The sequence below is a fragment of the Oncorhynchus mykiss genome, chromosome 32, assembly GCF_013265735.2.
Source record: "Oncorhynchus mykiss isolate Arlee chromosome 32, USDA_OmykA_1.1, whole genome shotgun sequence".
Classification (NCBI taxonomy): domain Eukaryota; kingdom Metazoa; phylum Chordata; class Actinopteri; order Salmoniformes; family Salmonidae; genus Oncorhynchus; species Oncorhynchus mykiss.
The window spans coordinates 22,877,532-22,891,474 of NC_050572.1; the positions used below are offsets into that span (position 1 = coordinate 22,877,532).

The following is a 13,943-nucleotide window of genomic DNA, read 5'->3' on the forward strand; positions in this document are numbered from 1 at the left end:
ACGACGTCTGTACTCTGTTACTTCAGCTGAGTAGGAGGAAGCCCCTCCAACACACTGATCTAAGGTCAGCTATGATTTTTGTACCCTTAATAGTAAAGGTTAGGATTGAAGGATGATGAGCTGATCCTAGACCTGTGTCTATGGGCATTTTAGATCCAGAGTGACTTTAGAGAAGTGAAGGTTAGATAATTGGCTAAAGAGAGATCAGGGGTAGCTCCTTAGTAAGGCTGGAGGCTCAGTAATGTGACAGATCTTAGAGGTACAATCTTTTAATGGGGCAATTATACGGTGAGAATTGTTATTTTATGTTGAGGGAGAATACAGTGATTATAGTGTGTGTGTGTGTGTGTGTGTGTGTGTGTGTGTGTGTGTGTGTGTGTGTGTGTGTGTGTGTGTGTGTGTGTGTGTGTGTGTGCACGCACAGAGGAAATTCAGTGGTATTTATCCTCCTCATCTTCTGCATAGAGGAATCTATTGGAGATTTTTACTGAGTTGCTCTTCTCACACAACACATCTACTTTTACTTCCCTTTGTTTGCATAAGAAACAACAGAACTTTGAAGACATTCTTAAAAAGGACACATTATTACAGACAACTTCTTTAACATTTCTATACGTTTTCTCTTCCTGTAAAAAAGTGATTTGACAGCATGCACCCATCCTAGACAATGAACATAAGCTTAATTGCACATCGGACTAAAATAATTTTGAATCTGAAGAGTTTGATGACAGTCTTAAATTATACCTACAGTTTCCTCACAGCATTGCATCTCTATATCTATTAGGTGGTCCGCCTATTTTAGAGCGATGAATAATTGAAAAGGCGCTGTTTTATTCAACACAATTCATATGCTCAGTTTCATCTGAAAATTTTGCTCAGAGCAATGCCCCAGCCAGCCAAGAGCCTGCAACCTATACACACACACACACACACACACACACACACACACACACACACACACACACACACACACACACACACACACACACACACACACACACACACACACACACACACCTCTTAACCAACCAGTGTGTGTGTCTCACTAAAACCTCCACGCCTTTCAACCTCTCAACTCCCTAACCCTGACCGAACATCCTTTCTAACAATGGCCTTTTCTTCTCTCTTTCAATCACCCATCCCTGGTCTGACTATGAATGAGTCTTACCCTCTTACCATCGCATCAAACCTTCTCTTCCTATGTCACCAGGACCAATTATATCAGCTTGGATGCTTTCCTTCCAACCTGAGCGCCATGGTGTGGAAAACGCTGTTCCAATGGCTGCCTGCATCGCCAGCCCGGGACAGGACAGGATAGCTCTAGCACTGCCTGTCTGTATCTGTAGCCCAGCCCTACTACACCCTGCCTAGGCCAATTTGGCATGCAGGTCTATGGAGAATATGGCTGCTGAAATATATATATCATCTTTTTCAAACATGTATTGTTCCGCGCGGCTGTTCCCTATCAGACTGGAGCCCCCCTGACATCTTCCAGGGGTGGCAGAGCGCAGCGTGGGGAGTGGGAGTGAGGAGGGGGTGGGGTGCGAGAGTATGTGTAAGGGGGGATTGGGAGTGGAAGGGTGGATTAATGCAGGATGAGTCCTATAAGGATCTCCCTGGTCCCTGTGAAGAGGGCCTATAGGAGAAAACTGAGGATGGATCAACATTTTAGATACTCCACAAAACGAACTTAAATGACAGAGTGGAAAGAAGGAAGCTTGTACAGAATAAAAATATTCCAAAACATGCATCGTTACTGCAAAACAAGTGGCAAAGAAATTAAGTTTTTGTCCTTGTGATGATCGTCCTATGATCCTCCTTGTGATGATCGTCCTATGATCTCCTAGTGATGATCGTCCTATGATCTCTGTCATGACGTTGGCCTGGGGGTAGGTTTATGACAGTCATAAATACCTCTTCCCCCCTTTTTCCTCTCTCTACCCTACTGATGTTACATTTGCAAACCCCTTTGGTTAACATAGAGATTCTGGGAACATCAGAAGGTGGGGGGAAATTAACTATATTCTGGTAATCCGACCAATTGAACATATGCGGTAGTACTTAATGAATATTATGTCAGTTCGGTTGTCATCTGAGACATTCTCATCAATGATAAGATTACATAAACTCTACAGTGGAAAGTCCACACATCAGAGTTATCGGATTCACATGGAATTGTTGTTCAATTTAAATGTTTGAATATGAAATTATTCGTGATGGGATGAAATGTGATTTTAGCTTCTAAAATGTGAGATTTGGGTTTTCATAAGATAGGGCTCTGCTCAATCAGTGGCCCGCCCCTGTGAAGGGACATGGGCTATAAAACTTTCCCTTCCTATATAAAGCCTTGGCGACAATACAACCTCCTGTTCCAAGGATGTGAGGACGACGGTCTGATGTCAGAATGGTTCAGATAATAACTACAGAACGAAGCCAACATCAGCGTGAGCTTTGGTTGCGAATGGTATGAACTTTGAACTCTTATTCACTACAGGAGTGATACCTCCTAGCCGTTGAGTTAGCTACCGCAGCTGCAAACGCAGGTTAGGAAGGAACAGACAGAGTATCCCATCTACCACACAACGGCGTTACTACAACGTATCCAATTGACCACCAAAGACATTCTTCAAAGGACAAAGCACTCGGTTGGGCAACATGGCCTTCCATCTACCACCAACCTACCGAAGCGCAGCTCAGAGTAAATATTTATTGCATTTTCCTTTTCCAAATAGCCGGTAATTTAGAATGCATAAGATACTGTATTTACGATAGCACAGCTTCGCCCTTTGTTCCTCAGTCTTCCCGCTCTTTCACTCAAACCCAGCCCCTTTTTTTTTGTGTAACCAGCTGTCATATCTGTTCCGCCCGCTAGGGACGTTTTCCTTTATGACGTAATTTGTAATCAAGTTATGATTTAATTATGTGTATGTGTAATTCTGTGTGATTAGTTAGGTATTTAGTAAATAAATAATTCAACCCAATTTTGTATTGCTGGTTCAACTTGTTAGCCAGGGTTCGTGCAGATAACCAAGAATTTACAACTTTCAGATGAGACTGAATTAAGATGACGATTAATATTGACTGCTATTGATGTAAAATATTACTAGGTCTTTAAGAGTTTATTCGGAAGATAACAGCTCCATAAATATTATTTTGTGGTGCCCGACTCTCTAGTTAATTACATTTACGTGATTAGCTCAATCAGGTAATATTAATTATGGAGAAATTATTTTATAGAATAGCATGTCATATCACTTAATCCGGCATAGCCAAAGACACGACATCTCCTTGTGATGATCGCCTATGATCTCCTTGTGATGATCGTCCTATGATCTCCTTGTGATGATCGCCCTATGATCTCCTTGTGATGATCGCCCTATGATCTCCTTGTGATGATCGCCCTATGATCCCCGTCACATTATCTAAAGACATGTCTTATATTAATAATCAGACATTATTACCTGGCATTTCCTCATTGATTGTAGAGGGTTATCTGTTAATTTCCTGGTCAGAGCATTGACAGGTAATGGGATGCATTCAAGAGCGCATGGTTTATTCAGTGTACAGTATTTTGGAAGTTTCTTATCCCCGGATGGACGTACATGTTCATATCCCAGATTTTATTTATGCTAAAAGCATGGTTGCACCGTTATTGACATTTGCGCTTAAGGTTATGTGTGTAGCATCTGAAAAAGTTTAGATGTTAATTCATGCAGCTTAATGTTAATTGAACAGGCTTTGAAAGGGCTTCTTCCCATTTGTCAAATGCATGATGGGTATTGGTATTTCTGTTTGAGAGACAGACAGGGTAAGGATGGCATGCTGCTAGGTTAACAGACAATTATTGAGCATGGGTTTTCTTTTGAGTTTATTAGGCCTCTTTTTGTTCATCGTCCTGTTTGTTTTTGTAAATACTTGTACAGTCGCCAGCTATATTAATTCTTTATCTGCTAATAAAAAGCCTCACTTTTGGAAGAAACAACACATCATCCTCGTATGCCTCCACACTGTTCCAATCCGACTGCATGGTCAACCTCACAGTCATGAATACAAAGTGTTATGTTTGGGGCAAATCCAATACATTACGGAGTATCTCCATATGTTCAAGCATAGTGGTGGCTGCATCATGTTATTGGTATGCTTGTAATTGTTAAGGACATTAGTTTTTCAGGATAAAATCCTAGAGGAAAACCTGGCCCAGTCTGCTTTCCACAAGACGCTGGGAGATTAATTCACCTTCCCTCAGGACAATAACCTAAAACACAAGGCCAAATCTACACTGGAGTTGCTTACCAAGAAGACAGGGAAAGTTCCTGAGTGGCTGAGTTAGAGTTTTGACTTACAGTACCAGTCAAAAGTTTGGACACTCCTACTTATTCAAGGGTTTTCTTTATTTTTACTATTCTAATAATAGTGAAGACATCAAAACTATGAGATAAAACATATGGAATCATGTAGTAAGCAAAAAAGTGTTAAACAAATCTAAATCTATTTAGGATTTTTGATTCTTCAAAGTAGCCACCCTTTGCCTTGATGACAGCTTTGCACACTCTTGGCATTCTCTCAACCAGCTTCACCTGGAATACTTTTCCAACAGCCTTGAAGGTGTTCCCACATATGCTGAGCACTTGTTGGCTGCTTTTCCTTCCCTCTGAGGTCCAACTCATCCCAAACCATCTCAATTTGGTTGAGGTTGGGTGATTGTGGAGGCCAGGTGATCTGATGCAGCACACCATCACTCTCCTTCTTGGTCAAATAGCCCTTACACAGCCTGGAGGTGTGTTTTGGGTCATTGTCCTGCTGAAAAACAAATGATAGTCCAACTAAGGGCAAACCAGATGGGATGGTGTATTGCTGCAGAGTGCTGTGGTAGCCATGTTGGTTAAGTGTGCCTTAAAATCTAAATAAATCACTGTGTCACAGGTAAAACACCCCCACACCATCACTCATCCATGCTTCACGGTGGGAACCACACATGCAGAGATCATCCGTTCACCTACTCTGCGTCTCACAAAGACACGGCAGTTGGAATCAAAAATCTCAAATTTGGACTCACCAGACCAAAGGACAGATTTCCACCGATCTAATGTCCATTGCTTGTGTTTCTTGGACCAAGCCATCCTCTTGTTCTTATTTCAGTCCTTTAGTAGTGGTTTCTTCGCAGCAATTCAACCATGAGGGCCTGATTCATGCAGTCTCCTCTGATAAAGAGATGTGTCTAACTTGAACTCTGTGAAGCATTTATTTGGGCTGCAATCGGAGGTTGGTAACTCGAATGAACTTATCCTCTGCGGCAGAGGTAACCCTGGGTCTTCCTTTCCTGTGGCGGTCCTCATGCGAGCCAGTTTCATCATAGAGCTTGATGTTTTTTTGCAACTGCACTTGAAGAAACTTTCAAAGTTCTTGAAATGTTCTCTATTGACTGACCTTCTTGTCTTAAAAGTAATGATGGACTGTCATTTCTCTTTGCTTATTTGAGTTGTTCTTGCCATAATATGGACTTGGTCTTTTACTAAACAGGGCTATCTTCTATATACCACCCCTAACTTGTTACAACTCAACTGATTGGCTCAAACGTATTAAGGAAAGAAATTCCACAAATTAACTTTAACAAGGCACACATGTTAATGGAAATGCATTACAAGTGATTACCTCATGAAGCTGGTTGAGAGAATGTCAAGTGTGCAAAGCTGTCAAGGCAAAGGGTGGCTACTTTGAAGAATATCAAATATATTTTGATTTGTTTAACACTTTTTTGGTTACATGATTCCATGTGTGTTATTTAATAGTTTGAATATCTTCACGATTATTCTACAACGAATAACATTGTTAAAATAAAAACCCTGGAATGAGTAGGCGTATCCTAACTTTTGACTGGTACTGTAAATCTGCAGCAATACCTGACAGAGCTTGAAGAATTGTGAAAAGAATAATGGGTAAATGTTGCACAATCCAGGTGTGGAAAGGTCTTAGAGACTCACCCAGAAAGACTCACAGCTGTAATCGCTGCCAAAGGTGATTCTAACATGTATTGACTCAGGGGGTTAAATATTTACCTAATCATGTTTATTTTATTTTTTTTACTACTGTTAGAATTATTCTTCCACTTTGACAGCGTATTTTGTGTAGATCATTGACAAAAAAATAAAGACAATTAAATCAGTTGTCATCCCACTTTATAACACAACAAAATGTGTAAAAAGTCAAGGGGTGAGAGTGAATACTTTCTGATGGCACCACATGTCTTAAGAAAAATAATTAAGATACCAGGACTGGAAGTGCCACTTGCACAGCATAACTATTTAATAAGCCATTGGGTTATAGTCACGAACACAATAAGTCTTTAATGCCTTGTCAAAACTAACCCCATCACAGCTTCTACAGTAACCACAACACCCTGTCTGTCCTGTACCTTGTTGTTTCACTGAATCATTTACTATTGCATGAACACTTTTGACAAGTCAGCCAATGCTGCCCTCTGGCAGTGAGACAGGGAACTGTAAGATCGAAAAGTTACCCAATTATTATTTTCTGCAGGGTCCAGAAACACAACTCATTGCAATCACTTGCGGAATAGATGCAACACATTTTGAACCAAGCCATCTAGAAAGAATATTGTGGCATTTACTAGTCTCTCATGGGAGCCTTGATTTGGGTCTGGGTGCCAAGACTAGGCATTTACCAACTGATGAAGCTTCCATATGCATAGAGCCCACATCATAGGAACTGATACAGACTGAGGAGAAAAGTAGATATAATTTATTAACCAGAATGACAGACTACAGAGAGAGAGAGAGAGAGGACCGAGAAAGCATCTCAATGATGATGGGTCTGCTTGAACTGCAGTCCACAGTAGCCACATGTGCCCACTTTAGTTTCTTTATCCTGGAGAAACAGACAGAAAACAGACATTAGCACAATGGAACACCACATAAAATAGACCAAATCACCAAGTAGCGTGAAGCGCTTGTTATGTAGTCACAGCTTAGGAGTTCTGACTTTTACACCAACTAGTGTACATTATAGGGACATGTGCACTACAGACGTCATTACCAGGTTGATGTAGACTTTTGGGTGGCCCAGTGCTCCTCCACCACCGTCACATGACACCACTCTGGCCTCTATGCAACTGACTGGCTCTTCAGCCACCAGCTTGATGGCAAAGTTCTTGTTCACCTTGAAACACACAGCACCGTCAGTAGCTTACACTCTGTTTTGTAGTCCACATTCCCTCTCAGTGGAATACTAAATATGCATTGTAAATCTATCAATGGCCACTTTCCCGAGCAATGTAAAGAGGCTCTAGGCCTTACTTGAACAGGTAGTGTGGTATGAATCATAGGACTCAACTTCTACATTTTCCCCCCACCTTTATTTAAACAGGTAGGCCAGTTGAGAAAAAGTTCTCATTTACAACTGTGACCTGGCCAAGATAAAGCAAAGCAGTGCAACAAAAAACAACACAGAGTTACACATAGGATAAACAAAAGTACAGTCAATAACAGAATAGAAAAATCTATATACAGTGTGTGCAAATGGGAGTATGGAGGTAAGGCAATAAATAGGCCATAGTAGCAAAGTAATTACAATTGAGCAAATTAACACTGGAGTGATAAATGTGCAGATGATGATGCAAGTAGAAATACTGGTGTGCAAAAAAAGTAAATAATATATTTAAGTCACATGGCAACTGTGGCCCTTTCAGACAATGTCGTTTTACCTCTTTCTGTCGGCCCACGAACCTGGCCCGCCTGGGATCATTTTCATCATACACCTGAAACAACATGCAGACACTGTAATAGATATGTTCCAGAACAATCAGATATCGCTGATCAAATTCTACACATACAATACATGATCACAGTAAGGTTATCTCACAACCATCAATAAAATAGTTATGTAAACTGACACTCCACCTAGTTATCTAAAGTGTCATCTGCCTTTGCCCTTACTAGCTTTTATGGTGATAGAAGTGCCAATACTTACTGACCGTGAATAAACGCCTAACTACCCCACTAGTGGTTGAGCAGCTATCTAGCTGGTGACCACAATTCAAAGCTGAACCAACTGTCAAATCTTAATTGACAACCCCAACATCTGACACGTTTGCCAAACGTTAGCTAGTGGTGCTAGTAGGTGTCGTTAGCTTGGTAGCTAGCGAGTAACTACATATTTTCGGGGTAACCAACACACACAACCTAACGTTTGAGCCTTACTTGTCCGGTGTGGGTAATTTGCTCTCCAGTGGTCGACGCTTGTAAACTGTAGCGCTGTAGAGAAACCGCCGAGGTCTTCAAAGGCGATACAAGCGCCTTAGCATTTCTACTGAAGGACAGAATCCGATGCACAGCGGCAGCCATGTTTACAATGGATTCTATACACAAGATGAGGGAGCTTCTCCGACCTCCAAAGACGACCGCCTGGTCCTAGTGCTGTGAATTTCATAAAATATTCACGAATCGTTTGCAACCAACAGTAACATACTTGTTGCATTAAGGAATGGATTATTGTAAATACTTTGTAGTTAATCAATTATGCAACGCGTTACAGTTTAAATGAAAGCGAGAAAATGTATTTAGTGGGCACAGATTCTCCCCATTGGTGTTCTACGACCCAGCGCACGCGCTGTGACTTTTCTCAAAGTCATTTACGTCACAGTCAGGAAGCAGCGATATCTCCGTGCGAGAGTAATCCTTCTTCGGCAGTGTTGCTTTGATTAAACGGTGCATTTCCTGGAGTTTATTCCCAGCTCTAACCCGTTCTTATAACTGAAAGGTTGGTGCATATTATGTTACATTCATAAATTTATTTGGATCAAGTACTAAATGAGCAGTAGAAAGATGATCTCGTCTGGCCTTCAGAATCCACCATGCTGCATGAATCATGCACTGTATAGCCTGATACAATCTGCAAAAAAAGTATATATAACATATCCAGGATAAGCAAAGCATAATAGACACTGCATATTATATTTCTATCTGCATTGTTTTGATTGCCTCTACTCCTTCAATACCACTAGCAGCTGAAAGGACTGGATGGATTTCCACCATATTGCTTGTTCTGTCAGATCAGTGATAATGAAGGAATGGAAAGAACAAAGCAACTAAACTATTGAGATTAAGGGAATAAACTGGAATGATCTCTTGTCCTATACAGACGTGGAAGCTGATAGTCAGGTTTTTCTATCCACAATCCAGACTACAATAAATGGTTTCCTAAAGAAAATCAAATCCAAATCTGGCCAAAAGAGCACTCTTCCTTGGCTAAATGGAGAAATCTGGAAATTGATGAAAGAACGAGATTATGCTCTAAAAATAGCCCTAAAATCTAAATTAGAGCATGACAGACGTAGGTTTACCATGTTGAGAAATAAGGTGATGAAAGAAATCAGACAGGCCAAGGCAAACTTTTTTATTAACATAATTGGTGAAGCAAAGGGAAATTCTAAATTGATATGGGAGAATCTAAAAAAGTTAACAGGGAAAGACCATAGTAACACTGCAAAAAGACTAGAAATCATGGTGAATAACAATCTAACACAGGATGCAGTCGAAATAGCAATAGCCTTCAATTCCTACTTTAATAACTCTGTCAGGGCACTGACACAGAACCCCTCCACTTGTTTCTTGGGCTCAGTGCTAGTGAATGACACTCAACCTGTCTTCATCATAAGGGAGGTTTCTGAGTCAAAGGTGAACAAGGTGATTAGCTCACTAAAGAACTCTAAAGCCAAAGATGTGTTTGGGCTGGACTCTACCTTTCTTAAAAACTACAAAAAGTCACTAATTGGCCCCATTACTAAGGTCACCAACACATCTATTGGTCTCGGGGTGTTTCCAAGGGTATGGAAGTCGGCCATAATAACGGCCATCTTTAAATCAGGTGACCCTGCTGACGTGAGTAACTACAGGCCCATTAGTATACTACCTGTGGTGTCAAAGGTTGTTGAAAAGTGTGTAGCAGAACAACTGATTGCCCACCTCAACAACAGCCCCTTCACATTACACTCCATGCAGTTTGGCTTCAGAGCGAAACACTCCACAGAAACGGCCAACTGCTTTCTTCTGGAAAATGTGAAGTCCAAGATGGACAAAGGGGGTGCTGTTGGGGCTGTGTTTCTGGACCTAAGGAAGGCTTTTGATACTGTTAACCATGAGATTCTCATCACAAAATTGTCCAAGTTCAACTTTTCCCCTGATGCCTTGAGATGGATGAAATCATACCTTGAAGGCAGAACTCAGTGTGTCAGAGTGAGCAATGAGCTGTCGCCCACTCGTAGCTATGATGTGGGCGTGCACCAAGGGTCAATACTGGGGCCCCTCCTGTTCAGCCTGTACATTAATGATCTGCCTTCTGTCTGTACTGGGTCTGAAGTTCAAATGTATGCAGAAGATACAGTGATATATGTGCATGCAAAGAGCAAACAACAAGCTGCACAAGAACTCACTACTGTAATGGTCCAGGTTACAAAGTGGCTCAGTGACTCGTGTTTGCATCTCAATGTGAAAAAAACTGTTTGCATGTTCTTCACAAAGAGGGCAACAGATGCTACTGAGCCAGATGTCTATGTGTCAGGGGAGAAGCTCCAGGTGGTATCCGATTTTAAGTACCTTGGCATCATACTTGATTCCAACCTCTCTTTTAAAAAGCATGTGAAAAAGGTAATTCAAATAACCAAATTCAACCTAGCTAATTTCCGATTTATACGATATTGTTTGACTACAGAGGTAGCAAAACTGTACTTCAAATCTATGATACTCCCCCACTTAACATACTGCTTGACTAGTTGGGCCCAAGCTTGCTGTACAACATTAAAACCTATTCAGTCTGTCTACAAACAGGCTCTCAAAGTGCTTGATAGGAAGCCCAATGGCCATCATCATTGTCACATTCTTAGAAAGCATGAGTTCTTGAGTTGGGAAAATCTTGTGCAATACACCGACGCATGTCTTGTATTCAAGATCCTTAATGGCCTGGCTCCCCCTCCACTCAATATTTTTGTTAAACAGAAAACCCAGACATCTGGCAGCAGATCCACAAGGTCTGCCATGAGAGGTGACTGTATAGTTCCCCTAAGGAAAAGCACCTTTAGTAAATCTGCATTCTCTGTGAGAGCTTCCCATGTCTGGAATACACTGCCATCAGACACACATAACTGCACCACATATCACACTTTCACAAAATGCCTGAAGACATGGCTAAAGGTCAATCAGATTTGTGAACATGGTCCCTAGCTGTGTGTTGCCGCTTTCCATATTGTCTGTTGTCTGTAGCTTGTGAGGTATGGAAACACTTTGTTGCTTTTATGAATTTTGTCTTGCTGCTTTTTGTTTTATGTTGCTCTGTCTGTATGCTACGTCTTGCTTGTCCTATGTTGCTCTGTCTGTATGCTACGTCTTGCTTGTCCTATGTTGCTCTGTCTGTATGCTATGTCTTGCTTGTCCTATGTTGCTATGTCTTGCTTGTTCTATTCTGCTATTGTCTATATTGTAATTGTTTTTAATAACCTGCCCAGGGACTGCGGTTGAAAATTAGCCGGCTGGCTAAAACCGGCACTTTTACTGAAACGTTGATTAATGTGCACTGTCCCTGTAAAAATAAAAAAATGAAACTAAACTAGATACGTCCTAAAAAAAAGATATTGTGTGTGTGTGTGTGTGTGTGTGTGTGTGTGTTTGTTTGTTTGTTCTCTCTCTCCAGGCAGGTGTTGGTGACAGCATGGCTCCACTCCTGTTGAACCACCTCGTCAGCTCCCTAACCCGCCATCTGACCCGGATCACCCTCAGCCAATCCTACCCTATCACCACCACCATCATCTCCCGATGCCTTTCCTCCCTTACCTCCTACCCAGTCAGAGTGCTCCTGACGCCAAGTAGACCCATCCAGCCCTTGGCCTTCTCCCCTGGATCTTCTTCCCAGGGCCGGGTCGCCCTCCAGGGCCAGTGTCAGCACCTGGCCTGCCTCCAGCCCGCTGTAGGGATGAAAACCAAGAGTGCTCTGAAACGCCGCTGTAAAGACTGCTTCTTTGTGGTGCGGCGGGGATGTCTGTTTGTGTTCTGTAAGGCTCATCCCAGACACAAGCAAAGGCAGGGATGAGGTGGTGAAGAGGAGCAGGGGTTATGATAATGATTTGTGTATGGCCCTGTGAATTGTTTGTTACTTGTATTGTATTGCCACATTAAAGTGTTTGACTGATTGACAGATGCACCTTTTCCTATCTCTCTCTCACCACCACCTCCCTGTCTTCTCTCTCTCTCACCGCCAACTCCCTGTCTTCTCTCTCTCTCACCGCCAACTCCCTGTCTTCTCTCTCTCTCACCGCCAACTCCCTTTCTTCTCTCTCTCTCACCGCCAACTCCCTGTCTTCTCTCTCTCTCACTGCCAACTCCCTGTCTTCTCTCTCTCTCACCGCCAACTCCCTGTCTTCTCTCTCTCTCACCGCCAACTCCCTGTCTTCTCTCTCTCTCACCGCCAACTCCCTGTCTTCTCTCTCTCTCACCGCCAACTCCCTGTCTTCTCTCTCTCTCACCGCCAACTCCCTTTCTTCTCTCTCTCTCACCGCCAACTCCCTGTCTTCTCTCTCTCTCACTGCCAACTCCCTGTCTTCTCTCTCTCTCACCGCCAACTCCCTGTCTTCTCTCTCTCTCACCGCCAACTCCCTGTCTTCTCTCTCTCTCACCGCCAACTCCCTGTCTTCTCTCTCTCTCACCGCCAACTCCCTGTCTTCTCTCTCTCTCACCGCCAACTCCCTGTCTTCTCTCTTTCTCAACAAGTCCTATTCTGCCCTTCTGTTATACCTTTGAAATCTACACAGTAGAGAAGAAACTATTCTGATACATGTACAGCTGGCAGCCTAAATGCACTATTACCTCAATGGAGAACATTTTGCTACTATGAGAGCTAGCTACTCTGCTAATAGTCGCTAAGAGCTAATGCACCCATTCATTATTTAGGGACTAAATGATGCTGATCTAATAGAGAGCCATTTGGTCTCCTGAACCTCATTTATGTGATATGAGGAATCAGGAGTAGTTCTCTATTTGCCTTGTTCCAATCCTCATCCATAGCTAGGAGACAATGTGAGGGTAGCAATAAGCTAGTGGTGTATTCATTACACCGTTTCTGTTACAAAACATTTCTTAATTGGAACGAAATGGGAATGGACCTACCAGAATTTGTCCAATAGAAACTTGTTTAACTCTGTTTGCTTCGTTTGGTTCTTAAACGGCTTCCATAATTAATAAACCCCAGCAAATGCATTTTTTATGTCCACTGTTCAAGTGCTGTCCATCACCACACTATGGCGCCAAAACGTCAGTTCACAGAACCCTAGAAAATCATGCCATAAATATCTTCAAACAATATGCATCAAGGACACACACTTTCCTCTGCCTTATTCTCCAAGATTATGCCCTTTCAATGAGGATCGAAAGGTTCGATAGAGCTTAATAATTAGGAGAACTATTAACGCTACCAAGTTTTTGGTTGCCATGGAGGTCATTAGGAAGATCAAATATCCAGGGTCTAATTTGCCTATTGCTTTCCTCTGTACCAATCATTTCTATTCCTGGACTCAATGTAATTATTTAACTACTCACTGCTTTTTGTGAGCTGTATAAAAACCATGTGTATCCATGCTGACATGTAATTTAGATTCAAGCAATTATCCAACATATAGGCTACATTTGAAAGTGGAATAAAGCTTCTCATTTTGACTGATTGCAGCAGTGAGACGTTTAGCCACATCCTGTATTATGTATGCTAGGGATGGGCAACTGGTGGCCCCCATTTTGTAGGCCCGCACACCAAAGAAATATATATATATATATACAGTATTTTTTTGGGGGGGGGGGGTCTCAGTCGGGGTCTCAACTTACTGTTGAGAGTTAGAATAGTAGAATACACAAGGTGCAATTTCGAAATTTGGTTGTGCGTCAGCAGTA

At 42.0% G+C, this 13,943-nt stretch overlaps 2 protein-coding genes across 2 annotated transcripts; one reads left to right on the plus strand and one right to left on the minus strand.

Moving 5' to 3' along the window:
- Positions 1-6,737: 6,737 nt before the first annotated feature.
- On the minus strand, positions 6,738-8,639 carry ndufs6 (NADH:ubiquinone oxidoreductase subunit S6). Its single transcript, XM_021560133.2, has 4 exons — positions 8,217-8,639; positions 7,721-7,774; positions 7,054-7,176; positions 6,738-6,885 (listed from the first exon to the last, which is right to left on the minus strand). Exons 1-4 carry the CDS (start codon positions 8,358-8,360, stop codon positions 6,817-6,819), a joined length of 390 nt encoding a protein of 129 aa, XP_021415808.1. The 5' UTR covers positions 8,361-8,639; the 3' UTR covers positions 6,738-6,816.
- Positions 8,612-12,204, plus strand: mrpl36 (mitochondrial ribosomal protein L36). Its single transcript, XM_021560134.2, has 2 exons — positions 8,612-8,775; positions 11,701-12,204. Exon 2 carries the CDS (start codon positions 11,719-11,721, stop codon positions 12,094-12,096), a length of 378 nt encoding a protein of 125 aa, XP_021415809.1. The 5' UTR covers positions 8,612-8,775; positions 11,701-11,718; the 3' UTR covers positions 12,097-12,204.
- Positions 12,205-13,943: the final 1,739 nt, after the last annotated feature.

Bases quoted from the DNA above. Each gene is read 5' to 3' on its own strand.
- ndufs6 (XM_021560133.2), bottom strand. From the start codon at position 8,360: ATGGCTGCCGCTGTGCATCGGATTCTGTCCTTCAGTAGAAATGCTAAG. The intron at 7,775-8,216 runs GTAAGGCTCAAA...ATGTTGTTTCAG, and splicing joins AAATTACCCACACCGGACAA to GTGTATGATGAAAATGATCC. The intron at 6,886-7,053 runs GTAATGACGTCT...CTGTTTCTCCAG, and splicing joins CAAAAGTCTACATCAACCTG to GATAAAGAAACTAAAGTGGG.
- mrpl36 (XM_021560134.2), top strand. From the start codon at position 11,719: ATGGCTCCACTCCTGTTGAACCACCTCGTCAGCTCCCTAACCCGCCAT.